Source organism: Barbatula barbatula (assembly GCF_947034865.1).
Source record: "Barbatula barbatula genome assembly, chromosome: 12".
Classification (NCBI taxonomy): Eukaryota; Metazoa; Chordata; class Actinopteri; order Cypriniformes; family Nemacheilidae; genus Barbatula; species Barbatula barbatula.
Genome location: NC_136775.1, coordinates 8,886,294 through 8,905,338, shown reverse-complemented (window position 1 = coordinate 8,905,338; position 19,045 = coordinate 8,886,294). Strand labels below are relative to the sequence as shown.

Here is a 19,045-nt window from a genome sequence, read left to right as displayed (position 1 = left end):
TTGTGACACTGTTTTATTGCAAATTATTATGTTTAACGTGTATATATTTCTCTAGGGATTAAAATGAGCTGCTCTAAAGCATGTGCTGACAAAAACACAGTGTGTGGTATAGTTTACGAAGTAGAATTTTACAGTAAATTTACAACACATCAAATCTCCACATTAAAGTATTTACAATAATAAAGAAAATTTCAAGATTTAAATGTACATCCACAGTCTCAGTTCAACATGGTAATGCCAACCCTTAAATACTGCGGGCTATAGTCCTCTATGTTGGATGGCTTGCCTGCTGGTCAGGGCTTATGTTTATCCGTATCACACTATTAGCAATAGCAATCACGGTTCCTGATCCCTTAGAGCTTTTCTGTATGCTGATAATTCCACCACTTGTCTGTTCTCTCTCTGTCTTCCTGAAAAAACTCTTCATAGTCGACTGAAAGTTCCTAGTGACAAAACAGTACACCACAGGATCCAAGCAACTGTTCAGGCTGCTGAGGGTGACAGTCACATGGTATACGATCACATGGTGGGGCAGATCGGGATGGAAGTAGACCAGAACTTGACGGACATGAAATGGTGTGAAGCAGACGGTGAAGATCACCAGCACAGTTAACAGCAGCTGCACGGCTTTCATGCGTCTGTCGCGGCTCTGCTGCATAAGGCCAGCGCTGGAAAGGGCGCTCATGATCCTGATAGTAAACACTACGATGATCACCATCGGCAGGAGGAACTCAAACACGGTCAGCACAAAGAGTTTGGAAAGGCAGCAGGCCGATTGCTTGAAAGCCGTCGTGAGGAACGAGTAGGTTACGATGATGGCAAACAGCCAAATGCAGATGCACACCGCTTTGGCCACGTTGGGGTTCCTCCACTTCCGTGAGGCCTCCACCTGCACGATGGCCAGGTAGCGGTCCACGCAGATGCTAGTAAGGAAGAGGATGCTGCAGTACATGTTGACAAAGTAACTGAATATGTGCATGTAAGAGCAGTTGATACACGTCCCCCCACTGTAGTACAGAATGATACGAGTGGGCAGAGACAGGTTCACCAGCAGATCTGTCACCACCAGGTTAATGGTGTAGATGACTGACGTAGTCTTTGGTTTGGTGCGGAAGCAGAAGATGTACAAGGCTAGGCTGTTGAGGGCCATTCCTACCATAAAGATGAGGGTGTTAATGATGACTAGAACAATCCACAGGCTGTAAAAGTCATTATAAAGGCCCTCGTCGAGATGGGCTAGTCTGTGTAAATAAGGTTCACGGTATGGTGGTGAAGTATTGGTTGTTAGGGGCGGATCTGATGTTGCCGTGAGGTTTGGACTTGATGACCCCTCTGTCCCGGTCATCTCCATGGTTTGGAAGCTGTATCTGTAGGTATAACACAGGAGACAATAAAGGAAAGACAAATAACAAGATTTTTTTTTGAAGACATCTATTTTTAAATTGTAGAGATGCACCAATGCTAAATTCGTCCAGCTGATTATTCATTGTGATATCTGTCGATATTCTGAAGATTACATTTATATTTCTTAACTTTCTGAATACTATTAATTCATATAATGACTATTAATTTTCAACATCACACTGGTGTTGTTTCGTAACATTTTCTATATAAAGAGAACGAATGTATTGCATTTTCTTTCGATGGACAGGATATATCAGCCCTGATCCTTGGCTGTTTTTAAACTATCGACTGAAAATTGCTTTCATCGACTAATACCGATTACCGATGGCCTATATATCAGTGTATCTATATTAAATGGTTTGATTTGATTCATGTATAAATAAAACAACACTTTTTACAATATTTGCTCCTATAAAGAGTGTTCCAATGCTATTTATAATAAAATTAAATAAATTAACATTTATGTAGAACAATGATCAAGAAATGTGGTAGGTCATGATTTAATTTATCGTATAGACTATTTTAAACATAGTGCCATATTAGTCTCTAGTAGTCTAAGGACATTAAAACAATTAGTTTTAGAACTGACTACATCAACATCTCAAACCCATGTCACATGGCACAACGTCGCATCATGGAAAATAGCCTCCAAAAACAAATATTTTCTCCGTCCACTGCAGGAGGAATGAGACCAATAAACAAACAGCCTGAACGCTTGTGACGAAGATGTGCCTACGGTCTGGCATAGTTCAGAGGGTGCTCTGCATGTTTATGAGACTAATGGGAAGTATTTGTTTGGAGTTTGAGATCCGTGGGAATGTATCTGTTCCTGCTATTATGCAAATGAAAATACACGATCGAGCATCAATTTCAAGCAGCCTCATTAGACCGCTCACTCCTTTATGCATTTATGAGTTGAATTCTCCCCACCTTAACTGGAACGAAAGATCGATGTGAGATATTTTTGTACCAAAATAAAGTTGCTTGGGTGTTAGAGACAAATGGCACATCATCAATTGAAATAGTTGAACAACAGCAAGCACTGTTACATGGATAAACGTAAGGTGAACAACTTTAGAAATCCTAAAGTTTGCATTACAGAATTTTAAGATGCTGTTTAACAATGACAGTGAAAGTTTCTCCTGATCACTGACAAAAATATCAACTGATATTGTTAAATGATAATTATATTTCTCTAAACATTATATTTGCTAATATCATTGGAGACCCTTTTCTCAAATATTAAGAGAGAATGGAAACAACAAAAAGAGTCAGTAGACTCAGTACAGAGGTCCAACAAAGAAAAGAAAAACGACTTAATAAATAAACAAGCAAACTTGAAATGCCAACAAAAAGCAACTGGTGATCAATTACTTAAACCAGTATTCAGGAAGATAAGATGGCTTACCTGCACATATGTAAAAAAGCAATATAATCAAGGCCTCTGCTCTTATATTCAGATTAGTGCCCAATGTTGCACTGATGTCCCAGAAAACCCTGTTAAAGGTGAAAACCTATTCTCTGTGCTAAAAACATCTTCATCTTGCTTGAAGAGGCAAACAGAAGAAAGTGTCTCCAACTCTCAGTCTGGATAGTCTGAGCTGCAAGCCTCTTTTTCTCTTTCCCTCTTTTCCTTCCCTCCCTTCATCCTCAAACACAGGAAGTTCAGCTCAGTTTGGATAAACCTTGACATTACAAACATAGGATTCAGAGATTCGATGCCAAACAATTTTGATTGTTTTCACTGTGGTGTTCTGAATGATTTTGACATTCATTTAGAATGACCTGAAATACATTTTTACAGACTGTATCCTGAAACTGAAAAGAAGTACTCAACATTTACATACGAAGGCAGAAAAGACCGTACAGTAGCCATGATATAATGTCATAAACAATGTACCGTAAGACCTTGCAAAAAGATGACTTAAAATGTGTCAATGCCAGCAAGACAGTTGAAATAAAAGAACAGGATATGTTACTGCCAGACAAGTCTCTTCTTTTTCCACATTTCCTGTCTGGAAACTCATCCATCATCATCTGCATAGCCTCGTCCCCATGTTTCCGAAATGTCTTCAACTAAAGATATAAAGAATGTGAGTTGTCAAATGTGACCTGAGACTGAGTTTAAATCACTGGTATTGTGTGTTTCCATTTGTCTCAACGCTGTGTTGTTATATTAGGAGAACATGAACCATTTAACAGACAGACTATTGATAATCATATTTGTTTTGTATTACTGTTTGATTCTGAGACCAGGTAGCATCAGAGGAACTGTTCAGCTACAGCAACCCTTTTTGAATCGTGTCCCTATCAAGATTTAGTTTTACAAATGTAATTCTAATTTACAGAGTGAAGAAAAATCTCCATTGACTTTAAAATGCTGTTACCTCTGTGTCGACTTCCTATTGCACACAGTTCTGTCTCTACAAAATAACAATTCGGTTTACCTCTGACAGCAAAGAATTTCCAAAACAAAAGAGCACTTATTAAGTGCTTTTTTATGAAAGATAGACTGTTGTAAGGTGGAAGGGTTGATCAAGTCTAGGACAGCACGCTTAATCCTGGGACCCGACATTAAACAGGATGTCACAATGATATAGAGCAGAGAAAGAAATTATTATTTTCATGTAGGCCCCTCACATATGTGACTATGAGAATGTACAGCGTATGTTATCTGTGTATATCAATGCAACTAAAAGCGTTGAACAGTCAGAAATGGTGACCAAGAAAATAAAAGGCCAAAAAACAAGCAATAGAGATCATTTTCTAAACATCCTTAAATTAAAATACATTCATCTGAGGAGCAAAATTACATAAAGTATTGACACTTGTTTATAGGAAATATATCTTGAATTAGGCGTATTTTTTCAGTTTGGAACAATATTTAGACTCTATGTTTTATATTAAAAGCTGTATAATACAGCTTTTAATATCTTTTGCGTCTCAAGTACATTTATCGAATCAAGATATTACGTTTTTTTAACTGTAAGCCAATGCAAAAACACTGATTATGGAAAGTATTATTACATCATAAATTCTTATTAAATAATAACTCATGATAATCTCAGCTGTGCAAATGTAAAAGCATAGATGCATTCTGGGTGTCTGAAAACGTGTGCTGTATAGGTTTAAGCCACTGCTTTGCCCATCGCCACCCTAACTTTTAAAAGCAGGCGTGAACAGCTTCAATACATGGCAATTATCTGCTGAAACTTTATAACAGAGTTGAACCTCAGACATAGTTTAGAGTGGAAAAATGGCATCTTCCCCGTTGGATAATACATAAATGTCCCACGTCTCTGTTTCACTTCATTCTGGTTATAGCAACAAAATTGACACTTCTGTCAGTTCCCTGCAAATGACCCGCTCATCTTACCAAAACTATGACTAAACACTGTCAGAAAAATGGAAATGAACCATCCAACTAGAGCATCCGCTACAGCTCTCCGTAATATAGGTTGGTCAACATATAGTATATTTCTACATTTTATGGTATTTTCAATAGCTTCCTAGTAAACCTCAGCCCAAAATGTCCATGCTTTAAAACTTGCTATTATTTGTTTAACTAAATAAACCATGACATACTACAGAGCATCGATTTTCCACGCTGTAATCATTCTCGGGTCACTGCACTTTTTTGTGCGTATGGCAATGTATACTAAACAGATTGAAGCACGGTAAAGCACTATCTGCCTATTAGATAACACGGGCTCTTGAAGTGCATCTGTGCCACTGCAGCGCACAATAGGCTGTTCATACAATATGACCTATGGCTATTATAAGTCTTATCTCTGAAGCCATTTATCACAAACTCGCACTGATTATACAGATCTGGCATCCTCATCATGTGAGGACAAATTGCCCTCGAAAGGCCTGATCTGTGAGGAAAAACACACCGCAACATTACAATGCATCCGGTTCTCTCTGCTGAATACAATTACAGTTGATAAATGTCTCCACGAAAACAAATAATAGTGCTACAGTTACATTGTTTACGGGCTGTTTATTTACAAGAACCGCCACAAGGAGGCGCACATGAGTGGAGTCTCACGGTGTGGTTTGCTATAGACAAGATAGCCATAGTTAAACACATTAAAATTAGACACACAAAACAAATACACATAGACAATTTAAGGACGCAACATTTTGCATTTCACAGACATTTCCCTTTCATACATCAACGCGTTTCCCACATATTACTTGAAAATATATTCTCATTAACAAAAAAATATATTTCAGTCTGCACACACTGCCCTAGCATATCAGCATTACATAGATTTATAAACCGACATCAAATTGTAAAAATGATCAATTAATTGTGCACAACACCATTCAACCTATTTCCAGTATAAAACATTTCACAATATTTTAACAGTAGCTACTGTATGCAGATTCTAAAAAACACTAAACCCTCAGGAAATAAAGTAGTTCAATTTAAAAAATTTCTTAACATCAAATGTCTGTAAACACACCTTCTAAAGCTCATTGTTCAACAACTCATTGTACATTTTCATAGACCGGCTGTTTGTTTTGTTGTACTTCTTTGCGAAAGCGTTACAAACCCTAATGCTTAGAGTTTATCTAAATATTTTATGTAAACCTGGCTGTCAGTACTCTTCATTTGTATATGTGTGTACCTCTGCAATATGTACTGTAGAAGTCGTACAGCAATATATAGAAGTTTAGCAGCTCCGCTGAGCCTATAGGCGATCATTCAAGCAAACCTCCAGCTTTTACAGTGTGATTACAGAGCTTCAGCATCTGCTGGGCTGTTGTGGGTGACATAGTAGTCGTGTACGTACATCAGAACGGCAATAGGCTGGCCAATAATGAGCGAAAGCCACACAACGGCGTTTCCATAGTTGCCTCTGAGAAACCTGCCCACAAACCACGCCAGTGGGATCTAAAAGTATTGAAGTTTAAAGTTAAGCAAACTGTAAAAATAGATTCAGAAATGTACAGTGTTGTGGTTTTTATCAAATGTGAACAGTTTGTAAATAAATTATACAGCTGCTGAAAAAATTTAGTTATTAAAATATTTGTACTATTTATAGGTATGAGTTTTGGTAAAAGTATCATTTTTGTTTCTACTAACAATATTTCTCCCAAACTTTAATCCTAAATTTCAATTTTAAGACCAAATATTGTTTTTATTTATGCATTTATTTGCAGCAAATGAAAACTGGAGAAACAGTCAAAATAACAGAAAAGATGCAGTGTATTTGTTCAGACCTCTAATACTGCAGAGAAAAGTTCATATTCACTTTTAAGCAAGCCAACAGTAATATTTGTACTTGTGTTTTGGAAAAGTTCAACAATTATTTTCTATGTGATAACCTTGATTTTATCACAGATTTCATGCGTCTTGTCATGCTGTTAGTCTTTCACATTATTATTGGATGACTTTGTAACTCCTTGATTTTGTTCAAATGACACTGGACTGAAATGGTACATGTAGACTTAAATGAAAATGTGGAATGGTCTCTTAATTTGATCAGCGACCGTATACTAACTACACAGTATTATGCACAAACAATTGTAATCAACATACTTTACACACCATTGCTTCTGTAACCCGTCAATGACACAAATATAAATGCTTTTCAAAATGTTATACAGTACCTGCGCCATCATACCCATGAACGCCCAAAGTCTGAACATCCTGAGAGGAACACTGACCAGGTACTGCAAAGAGACATAATCTCACATTAAACACACAAATCCCTTTTCCTTCCTGATCTTGGTTTTGCCAAGTTTCTGTTCAAGTTTCACTTACTTTAAACCTGTGCATTTTGAAAATCAAAAAGTAGACATAACACAGAACCGTCTCTCGACTCATTTTGGACATCCTAACCCGAGTTTCACCGAGTGAGTCATCCAAGCCGGGAAACGCAGAATCATCCCCATAAAAATGTTAATTTATTACTGAAGGATCAACCCCTGCTGTTGTGCCCTTTAACAGGGTGCTTGACCTCTAGTCTTAGAACATTGGTCTCCCCGTTACCCCTTGCTGGATCAGGGCTACATACATCACGCCCTCAAGCATACCACCTCTAAATAAATAAACCCTTTTTAAAAATTCAGCGTTCAACTTTGAGATATTGTTAAGAAGAAACCCTCAGATATTTATGGCCGACTCACCACCTGAAGTTTCTGAGTCATGACTGGGATCCGAGTCTAGTTCTGAGACGTCCTGTGAAGGTCAATGTTTTTTAATAAGACCGTTAAGAATACTATCTGCCTGCTCCCGCAGATTGGACACATCTTCCTCCCTCATTGCTCTCCCTCCTCACCCCTCCCCGGCTCAGCTCACAGCTTATCAGAGAACAGCAGCCTGATAGGAGCCTGTTCTTCCTCATCCTCAACCTACACATCCCTCTGCACTGACCTTCATCTCATCTGAAGAACAGCAGCTGCTGTACCAGCCAAACGCCAGGCATCTGCTTCAGAGTCAGGAGACCTCTCAGAAGTTGAGAACATCATGTTCATGTTTTTTAGTTGCTTTACTTTATAAATTAATTGTTAGCCCAAACATTCTGCATGAAAACAGATTAGGTAACTGTATTCTGGTTCAACATCGGAAATGATATTCACACAGGTTGTTAGTCAACAGTCGGGGCTGTTAACGTTCATTTGGCGTGACCCGGCAGAATATTTCAAACAGCGTGTGATCGATGCACATCTCACCTCGTGGAAGAAAGCCGAAGCGAAAAACACAGCTGATTGGCCCAGTAACTTGCCAGCGCCTCTTCTCAGCAAAGGCTTGTAAAAGTGTCTTCACGAACAGGAGCGAGAGAGAAGCATATAAACTCAGTCAGTATGAACTGTATATAACCATATATTTCTTGCAGACAGACCGCATTATAGTCTCTCTTCATTATAGTCTCTGCGAGTTTTACTGTGTCGTATTTCATCTTGCCACCCTAAAGCTGTCTGCAGTCTCTTTCAAAACCTCCGTTCACTCACCGGAGACACCATTTGTGCACAGGAATATTCCAGTTCTGCCAGAAGTATGTTATCGTCTCAGAGTTCCTGAAAAAAACAAACAGTGAGTCATATTCGCTAAGTGTGCCGCTGTGTATATTTGTGCTGAATCTTGCGTGAAAAAAGACTCATCGATTAGTTTGTCACTTCCCCAAAATTAAGGATGAAATTTTGAGCCCACACAAACAGTATGCAAAAGTCACAGGCTGTCTTAAGGTTCATAAATCATATAAATATATATTTTTTATAAATAATAGATTCATGTGAATATTGGGTAGTTTACAAATAAACTGTACATGTGTCCTATTCGAAGTAATATCAATCAATCTGCAGATGGGTGGTTTTGATTAAGTTATAATATAATAACTAAAATAATACAGCTAACTAGCAAACCGTAAACTAACTTTCAGTTGCAAATAAACTCTTCATTTATATTTATAATATAAAATAGCATAAGAGAGATGATCTTCATTGTACACATGTACAGATACCCCCGCTGAATTTTTATTTGTGAACCTATTTTGTGCATTTACAGTCAAAACTAAGGATGCATGATAATTGGATAATACAATTTAAGCCGATATATTATAAACTTCTTCAGCTGCACGCTGCTCACAGTTAAAGTACAGTACAGAAAAGTACAGTATCTTTCTGTCGTGATCATCCACCTACTGCTATTAGCAAACATTGTTGATGTAGGTACAGTATGCAGATAAAGTATTTATAAATGTGTTATTCATAGGAATTGAAAGCATATTGTTTGAATCAAAGTGTTGTCTGAATGCTGTCTGTTTTGAGACCTGTTAGACATGTGACTATAAATATTTTTCTTCTGGGTTGCTCTGGACGAACATCTATAATTTGTTTATTAAATAAAAAAGAATCCAGAAAAGTTTAAAGGTAAAAGAACCGTTAACTAAAGTAGGCTTGGTACATGATTTTAAGAGAACTAATGGTTACCTTGTTTTCTGCAGACAATGTTTTTAAATAAAAGCAGTTGTCCACTTTTTGCCCTTTGTTTCAGTCTTAGGGAATTTTATATTAATATTTAGATACTGTATATCGGCCATAAATCCGTTATCGGCTTCCAATGATAAATAATTACCGGTTAACGTTATCGGCCAAAAATGAACATATCGATGCATCCCTAATAAAAACATTTGATTTGAACAGTTACAGTTGTATTTTTTTATATGATCATGAATAATTTTGTATTGATTTTGTGTTCAATAAACAAAAGGGACAACACAAGGCCGAGTTAAAAGTGACCCAAAATGTGTTGTCCTTAACTAAACCGAGATGTATTTAGATAGAATGTGTTCTGTTGAACAGTTTTTAGAGTGTTTTTGTGAATTATTACTTCAGATTTAAGAAAATGATAGGAAATGCAGGTAGAAGGGTTATTAATGGCACACTGTTAACCGGATTTACTGCTTTGAAAGACACCAGCCATCAGTCCAGTGACAAATACATTCAGCACCTCGGCAGACCCCCCTGACTGCTCACATAAAGCCTTTCCAAAAAGGTCTCATCTTACAAACTGTGAAGTCACTCACCACCAGTCCCTGTAGAATTCACGATCTCCAAACCTCAAAAGTTCAGCCACGAAGTTCATTGAAGAATGGAAAAATGAGTAGAAAAAAATCAACCAGAGAAGATGGTTGGGCACCTAGAATAACAAATAGATACTATATGTTTGTTCCATCTTTTGTTTCGTGCTTCATATCGTCTGTCAAAACAACACAGGTCTAAGCACAAATCTGCAACCAAATGCCGAAGAGATTTTGAACAAATCAATTGTTCTTGTTTTTAGTTTGTGGAGGCCCTACATACTCACAGCCAGTCTAAGCAGACGTTCGGTCATTTTAGTGTAGTTCATTTCCTACAAGATGAAAAACAATGGTTTTGAAGAATAAGATATTGTGCTTGCCCACTACAGCACAGAGAAACAGTGGTTAAATCCCAACAACACACCTGCAAAGGCTTCATTGAACTTTGAATGATTGGCACCATCCACTTACATAAAAGGGAAAGAACATTTAGATGTGAACTATAAATCACAGACATGAAAATTACAGGTTTGGACATTTTTCCAAGTCACTCACCTGCTGTGTTAACCCAACCAATAACTGAGTGAGAAGCAACTGCAACAGACAAGTGAGAGAGGTTTAAATTTCTTACTAAATATAAAGTGAAATTTGAACTGTGCTGTTTTGCGTGTGTGAATTAAAAGGGGAATTGTTTAACAGTTGTGACTGGAGGAAATGCTATATCAAGGAGCACCTTTATACATTAAAATTTAGCCTATATTTGTGTCATGAGTCATGACCGATTAAACTAATGCCCATTATCTATGTTCATTTGCAGAATCGACGTTTTTACAACTAACAAGCTCCAATACACTGAAAACTGAGCTGTCAATATGTATTAAACTGAATATTGTATTTTTTTACAGTGTAATCATAAAAAACGCTTGGTGGCAAACAACAACGCTGACAGGAAATATGTCTAAACCAATAGCCTACCATCTCAAAAAGCCTCCTTAGCAAAAATCCCATCCGTATGGATTCACAACGTGGGAAATTGAGCTCATAGCACAGGGTTGGAGCGAAAACAAAATAATAAATATCTGCAAAACAATAAATTATATGCACATAAACCAAAAATTTTTTATCTGTTTTTAAATGATTGTCTTTATTCACATTCAAAACTATGATCATTTTGTACATGACAATTATGATTAATTACATTTGTGTTTTACCTCTGAGAGAAAGGTTTCCCGGGTAGGACACGTGCATATTGCTGGGCATTGATGGCGTTGATGGACCTAGAGAACAAAGGAATGGTCAAGAAATGCAGAAAGATGCCAGGAATTAAACTTCAGTTTTAGATTTTTGTTTAAATAATTTTATGTTAACATTTATTCATTTTAGGGATGCACCGATATGTAAGTTTTGGCCAATAAAGATTACAGATGATTCTTTAACATTGGAAGCCAATAACCGATGTGATGGCCTATATACAGTATCTAGATATTAATATAACATTCCTTAAGACTGAAACAAAAGGCAAAAAGTGGACAACTGCTTTTTTATGAAAACATTCACTGCAGAAAACAAGTTAACCGTAAGTTCAATTTTTTCCCAGGAAAATAATGTACAAAGCCTACTTTACACAAGTTAAAGATTAATTCACCTTCAAAATGTTCTGGTTTATTTTTTATTCAACACACAATAAAAACCTAGAAAAAATGTCTTATTAGTCACAAGTCTAACAGGTCTCAAGACAGAAAGCATTCAGAAAGCAGTCTGATTCAAACAATATGATTTTGTTCCTATAATTTACACATTCATAAATACTGTATCTATCTACTGTACCTACATCAACAATGTTTAGCTAACAGCAGTAAGTGAATGATCACGACAGAAAGACAGCACTGTACAGTATTTTAACCCAGAGCAGTTTACTGTGCATGTTCATTTTGTATTTATAAACACATACATGTATACACATTTAGGAAATATTTACATTTATTTATTTAGATTTACCGATAATTTAAATTATATATAAATGTTTATAATTTTTTCTTAAATATAAAAATAAAAATTAATATGCACAGTACACAGACAAATATTATGTGTAAAGAAACTTTTATTCTGGATTAATCGTTTAACAACCCTAGCGAACGCTGATATTTTTATGATGTCTAGACTCTAACAACGGGGGTTTAGGAAAATACAAACAATGGTGGTTCAATGTAATGCTAATAAATACACTTTTTTTTATATTTTCAGTTTTCCCTGAAAATGTCACATCCACGATGCTGGAATTACTCTATTAACTTTGCCTACTGAACGAGCAAATAACATCTCTGGAATAGACAGCAGGTGATGCCCGACTCATGAAGAGAGGTTTATGGTTTTACTCACATGACAGAGATCTTGAGAGACTGCGAGCCTTCACTTGCATTCTCTCTCTGCACCACCTGTTAACGTCTTTGTACGAGTACAACTTTAAGAACAGGATGGTGTAGATTCCTAAAGAAAATGCCCCACCGACTGCACACAGAGGACACAAAAGCACAACATGACAAAAAATTCTGTTGTATAAACATTACCGCAACTCTAAATGTAAACTCCAGGAGAGATACACAGATTCACAATAACTCCCAGTCTCACTGTTAACAAGACACTTTTAACACAAGCTTTCAAATATATCCAGCACAGCTTGCCATGTGACCCAGCGCGTCCAAACTCATAGCCCATCCCCAATGTAGCGTGCACAGACCTGGCTCGCACTCGCATACTCCCTCCACCACTGCTTTATCAATAGCAGCCATATGCTTGGTGGAAATGGTCCATGCAGGGGCTCTAGAGTAAGTCTATGCCCCAGAGAGATGGACTCGAACTGGGTTTGCAAGACCAGCAGAGGCCCCCGTGGCCCCTGAGCTGACCTGGCTGTCTGGCACAGCAGCACAGCATGCGGCACCAGGTTGACAGATGGAGGCACGTTTTCACCTCCCGTCGAGCAAACAGATGAGGGCGGGCGGAAGAGCCGGTGAAAGTCGTGGTATGGACGGAAGCAAATGAGGCAATACATTCCCCACTAAAGAAACCCTCGGGAGGTTCTTATGATTGTGATAAGAAATCTGAATATCGCACAGGTTGTGAAATGAATAACACACTTGATGATATAGAGGACTGCTTATGATATTGGACATCAAAGAAATATAACGCGCCATTATACCGTCACTGAATGAGGGCTGTAAGAAAAGCCACTTTTTTGTTAATGGAAAACAAACTTATATATATATTTATACACAAAACAACATCTCAGGTATTCACAAACCCACCATAAAGGGATAGTTCCCATAAATAAAATCCATAATTATTCATAAATAAAAGGAAACACAAAATAAGAAGCTTTGGAAAATGTTTTAGTGGTTTTGTGTTCATTCAATGGAAGTCAGTGGGGGATGTCAATGATTAAAGAAAAAATATTTTTTTCTTGGGTGAACTATCCCTTTAAGGTGTTGGGGGCATGTCAATGTAACTAGTAAAGGGTGGCTGAAGGTTGATATAATGCCGATGTATTACTGTATAAATAATACAATTTGATGATGGGAAACGGGACATGCACAAACCTTTTTTTAAGCATGAATAAAAAAATCATTATCATCATTTGAGAGGATTTATTCATTGGCAGACAGGTTACCAGTGAAATGGCATCAGGGTAAAACAAATTGTTTTAGATGTTGTTACATGTAACCAACATGTAACTCGGCCGAGGGGATACATTTTTTTGGCTAGTAATGTTAAAATGTCAACATTTCAGGCATTTTAATGCCCTGACAAGTATATTGGAATCAAGCCTGAACCTCCCGCACAGTTAACTACTAGGTCACAGCTCTGATCCAAAGATATGATACACAATAGTGCACACAACTTTAAAAGGTCAGAATGTTATTTGTAAGTGAAAACGCCAGGGACATGCCAGCTGAGCCCATACGTTCTGATTGTTGGTATAAAGGATTACAGTAGTTCAGCCTGTATTGCCTAATATTGTTTGTGGCCAAAGCTGGATCACCTGGTCACAAGGCATATTACAATACAAAAACAAACAAAGCTTCCCTTTTGTGTTGATGATTGTTTAGACCAAATGGGAGTCATAGAAAATAAACGATGTGTCTGTTTTTCAAAGTCTCACTTGGTGTGATGGATGGCAGCTTCAAAATGACCATCATAGGGAAACACAAGATGACAGTTAAGTTGAATATGTAAATCATCAGGCCGAGCTTCTCACTGATCGAGCCCTGGAAACAAAAAAAGTCATAATCCAACCACAATTAAAACAATACAATTAAACACAACCAAATATGCATGACAAAATCAAGAAAACACAACATTTCATACAACATAACCTAGCTAAGAACTTAAAGCTGAGCTTTGAGTCCAACCTATATCTTATATGTACTCATAAACATTTACTAGCATACTCCAAAATATTGACAACATTCACTTTTAGAAATATGCACGTTTACATTGTCAGTCTTTACTTGTCTCTAACAACAATCACAAAACGCAGGTCAAAATCAAATAAAATGATTAGACAAATCAACAATCACAATGGAAAATCATAAGACTGGCAAAGAAAAAAAAAAAGAGTCAAACTTTACAGTATCAGATGTTCAAAAACAATTTTTGCAACATTTTAAACAATTTGAACTTGGCAAATAGTTCGCATGTGGTGGAATTTTTGTAGAAAATATATACTTTGAAGGGCTAGAACTAAGATACCCATAAGTTTCTACATAGCTCTCACGCAACATCAGCAAAATGCCTAAACTGTTTATAAGTTCACTCAGTTTTCCTTCAGCCAGTTCTGTAAATGTGCTGATACTCAATTCACATTTACAAGCTCTCCCAAAGCTTTATAAAATGCAATGAATAAAATTCAACTTCTAAATTGAGCTCTTCAGAACTGGCAACCCATAATAGAATCGTACCCAACCCTAAATTATACTGTGTTTAGTGACCACAGTGAATCTATACATTTTTATGACAATGACTTCATCCATTATGAAAAACGGATGAAATCAAGATTATGTGAATAGCTTTTGAACTCACCATAGCCAGTTTCCTCTCGGTGTACAATGCCACAAGTATGAACACATTTGACACTGCAAGAAAAAATATTGAACTGTCAAATAAATGTTTTTGGAATGAAAGCATATTTCACCAATGTTGGCTTGTGTCTTGTAACAATCTTCGGAATTATTTAATAGCAAATATACAGCAATCTGAATCCAGTGCACATTTCATACAATTCCAGAAGAATTGTTTTGATAATCTGGAAATTAAATGGTCAAAATAATATAGATTTGTGGGAGTTTTCTCAGTTACTCTGCTTTTAAAGGAACAGTTAGCCCATAAATGAAATTCATGATATTATTACTTATGCATAACATTCCAAATCCAACACTTTCTTGCTCAAGAACGCAACCCGGAATCTATTCTGAATACTGTACAGCACTGCAATACAATAATAACAAACAATAGGGATTGAAGCGTGTATCATTCATAAAGGTGGAAAGTTACAGAATAGATCTCAGACACATTTTCCGTTCATTTTGGGGTAAATTGTAGTTTTACTTTATACAAAAACAGACCAAAAGAAATATTATTATAAAATTATTTCATTATAAGATACATACCAATTACCAGGCACGCTGCAGGCCAGCTATAAGGGTCCTTGAGGAACAACGACACAACTTGAATGGGGTCCACTAAAATGCCATACCTACGACAAAATCAGTGGACGTAAATTAAATCGAACAGTTTTTAGCCCTTTAGATCAACACATTTATAAACGGTTACTTTTAACGAAATATGTGAGTTAAACACATCTAACAGAAAGAGCTTTTAATTCCAAATATATGTCCCCCGGTAAGCCTGACTCTGAACTGTGAATTATTTGTGATGCTGTACTGGGAGGCAGTTTCAGCAGGCAGCTGTATACATGCTGTCTCCATGCAGCAGTAGGCAACATGATGGCAGCATATGGTCCCCTCAGCATGGGATCCAGAATATCACTCCACGCAGGGAGAGAAAGACTTGCACACTTATCAAATAGGTCCTATAGACTCAACATCTTCCGTTTGACTCTCAAAACACACACGATGCAGAACTGCATGTTTCTGTGGTGTCGTACAGCACTTAAACACGAAGATTACAGACAAAGGTCAAATGCTTCTCATATCTAAAATATTCTCAGAGACCCTGTTTAATTGTCTAGAGAGAAATACATTTAGTTAAGAAAACACGTTTTCGCGCTTTTGTAAAATAGATTTTTAATAATTCTTAATGTTACTTTAGTGACCTTATATGACGCGCTCAAATGTCCTAGACAGATTTCAAGTTTTAATTTCACCCAATCTCATGTGTTGACATACTTTATATTGGTGATATAAGTGAACTGTATGAGTACTTTTCATACCTGAGAAGGTTTTCCAAGAACAGGCGTGCATTGCTCAAAACCTACAGTACAAACAAAGCAGACGCACACATGCATAAAGAAAATAAATGAAAACCACCACCAGGAATACATCACTATGACTGACTAAACATGTTGGAACGAGCGAAATAAAAAACACCATCTACACAAAGATCTTTCTTCACCGTCTGTTCACACTTTGCAGAGATTGAAATTCATGTCCATAAATCCATACAGCAGACAGACACACATATTCCAAGATATGGGATGAGAGAAAATGCAAATGCCACAGTAGCACTGGAATATGACACAAGTCGGGTAAGGCAGAAAAATACAGTGATGGCAAAATAGACTCGTCTCATAGCTCACGTTAACAGTAAGCTGAAAAGCGTGAACGCGTTCTTCGCAGTTTTCAAGATGAGGACTTGGCTGGCTGTGCTCCATGTTCACTTAGTGTTTAGACAGACAAGCTGTTTCAGGCTGTTTATTTTTAGGTGTCGCTTGGCATTAAGTGTGTCTCCATAAACAGACACACAAATCAACGATTCTTCACATACCATATGATTGTCACGCACCATCCAACACTGCTTAAAATGTGTCACTGCAACTGATTTGTGTTACTAGTCTAGGTTTTCTGCTTTAAGGCAAATGATTCATTAAAGGCTCAGCGTGCCTTCAAATTGAAAACGGGTTTCAAGTCAATAGGAGATAACATCTAACCTCCTTTAATCTCTGTAAATGGGTGATGTGAGAAGCAATAAAGATTATCAGGTCTAATCGTCGCCGGCACCTCTGAATCACTCATTACTGTGACAAAGTTACCAGAACTATAGAAGAATGAGTAGGCAAGTCAACACACGTCCCTCCCTTACTCAACCTAAGTGTGTATGTGACTGTTTCAAACTTACCAGCATTACCACACACCAGTTCAGAATGCCTCTGTAGTTTGTGAAGCTGCTTGCAGAACTGAGCATCGACTCTTGCATTTTGTGACAACTGAGGAAGAAAAAAATATAAAATAAAAACAGCGTGGAAGTGACCTAAATGTTCTGATTCTGGGCATATTGATTGACTGTATTTACAGTGTTAAGTTATTGTTCTTCATCGTTGGTACATAAAACCGAAAGACACAATAACCACAAGAAGGAAAAAGGCCTCCAGGGTCAAAGGCCAATCTTCCGAAGATCGTAAAACAACAACAACAGCAATGTACTTTCCCCTCAACTTGTCAAAAGCAATGCAAAACTCTCCGATCCAAGAGTTCGTTGCGTAAAGTTGATGTTTTTTTAAGGTAAATTGATTTAATATGCAAAATTCCATAGCTAAGCTTCCTTAAAATGATCACATGTCGAAGAAAACACCTGCTATCATTTTGTTTTCAGTGTTCGTAATCAACAACAAATCAATAGTTTCTCAGTAACTGTCAAAAAGTATTTAGGATAAAATTCCCCTTATTGATTAAAATAAAGGCCGTGGCCATTTTGTGAAATGTACAGTACTTACATCCAAAATGTACTTTATAGCACGAAAAAGCAATACAATACAACAGTTTTTATTACACAAGGCTATACAAAGTATAACAAACGTTCTGCGTTTATTTGAATACAAAATTATGTTTTTTTAGCATGAGACGATCAATCCTGTTGTGTGCCACATACGCACAGCACGCATGCGCTCCGTGTACTGGTGACGTAATTTGCGCACCACTGACCACTCACCAACCTTTGCCATTGACCATACGACAACGAAACAACTACATACACTGAACAACGCTTTGCACGCGGGCTGTATCTCACCTCATTTGATCGTATCGATCGCATTTTCGTTTGTTGTCTACTTTCAGCTGCAAGTTTCGCGCCTCTTGCTTCCCGGAGGGACTTTTGACTTCTGATGTCGCGCCGTTTCCGAGCTTCAAAGTTTCAGTCTTTGCGTTTGTGATAGTCGCGCGCCTTCGACTACGCGTCAGGGGCCTGAAATCATCCCTGTCATTCATGATTCAAGCGAACTTACCCCCAGTGATCAACCAAACGCATTAAAGGAGGCAAGTCCACTCGGGAGTTTCATTGGGCTCTGCGACCGGAAAAACAAGCTTTTTGCGTAAACCTGTAGTTTGGCAAGATCTTCGGCTGACGCAAGATGTGCAATAATGCTGCTTGAGTCAAATAGATTTGCGTGGACTTCAGCACGTTGGTAGTAGCGCGTGTCTCGGTCAGGTTTACGACTTTCCTCCGGATCTAGTTCCGCGATTTCATTTTGCCATGCAAAACGACTCCTGTAAGCAAACCAATAGGAGTCAGTGGTGTATTGCATAGGAGTGTAACTCAAAGGTGCCATAAAGCTTGTGTATTACAAGCATGGTGTCCCTTAGTATCCAAATACGTTTATAATCGCAGTTTTTGAAGGGTACACTTTATAGTACATTTATTGGAATATCATTCTAACTAAACTATACTATACCCTTTCAGCTGTATTGTTTTATGTTCCTTTTCTTGACAATTGAAGGTCACCAAAGTTTTCTAGGACAAACATGAAAGTAGATTGGGTTAACGGGTGGAGGGCACAAAATATAGTATGACCGATTTTAAATAATGTTTTTACCAGCAAGTTTGAAAACACACGTGAAAATAAGCTCAAAAATGTGCAGGCAAGTGTTATCTGACGCCCG

At 37.4% G+C, this 19,045-nt stretch overlaps 2 protein-coding genes across 3 annotated transcripts; both read right to left on the bottom strand.

Annotated features, from left to right (window-relative positions):
- Positions 1-2: 2 nt before the first annotated feature.
- Positions 3-2,997, bottom strand: gpr20 (G protein-coupled receptor 20). The gene is made up of 2 exons (XM_079470487.1): positions 2,813-2,997; positions 3-1,367 (listed from the first exon to the last, which is right to left on the bottom strand). The coding sequence occupies exons 1-2, from the start codon at positions 2,818-2,820 to the stop codon at positions 269-271; spliced, it is 1,107 nt and encodes a 368-aa protein (XP_079326613.1). The 5' UTR covers positions 2,821-2,997; the 3' UTR covers positions 3-268.
- A 2,392-nt stretch (positions 2,998-5,389) lies between these two features.
- Positions 5,390-18,701, bottom strand: dgat1b (diacylglycerol O-acyltransferase 1b). 2 transcript variants are annotated; one of them, XM_079470486.1, is made up of 17 exons: positions 18,177-18,701; positions 17,289-17,376; positions 16,384-16,424; positions 15,602-15,687; positions 15,015-15,067; positions 14,095-14,200; positions 12,318-12,446; positions 11,150-11,215; positions 10,914-11,017; positions 10,494-10,532; positions 10,363-10,404; positions 10,226-10,270; positions 9,945-10,057; positions 8,371-8,436; positions 8,092-8,179; positions 7,027-7,089; positions 5,390-6,307 (listed from the first exon to the last, which is right to left on the bottom strand). In XM_079470486.1, the coding sequence occupies exons 1-17, from the start codon at positions 18,371-18,373 to the stop codon at positions 6,149-6,151; spliced, it is 1,485 nt and encodes a 494-aa protein (XP_079326612.1). In that variant the 5' UTR covers positions 18,374-18,701; the 3' UTR covers positions 5,390-6,148. The 2 variants fall into 2 exon arrangements, 1 of the variants encoding a protein (XP_079326612.1); XR_013787414.1 differs by having other exon boundaries at positions 5,391-6,307; positions 7,793-8,179; positions 18,177-18,660.
- Between the last annotated feature and the right edge of the window lie 344 nt (positions 18,702-19,045).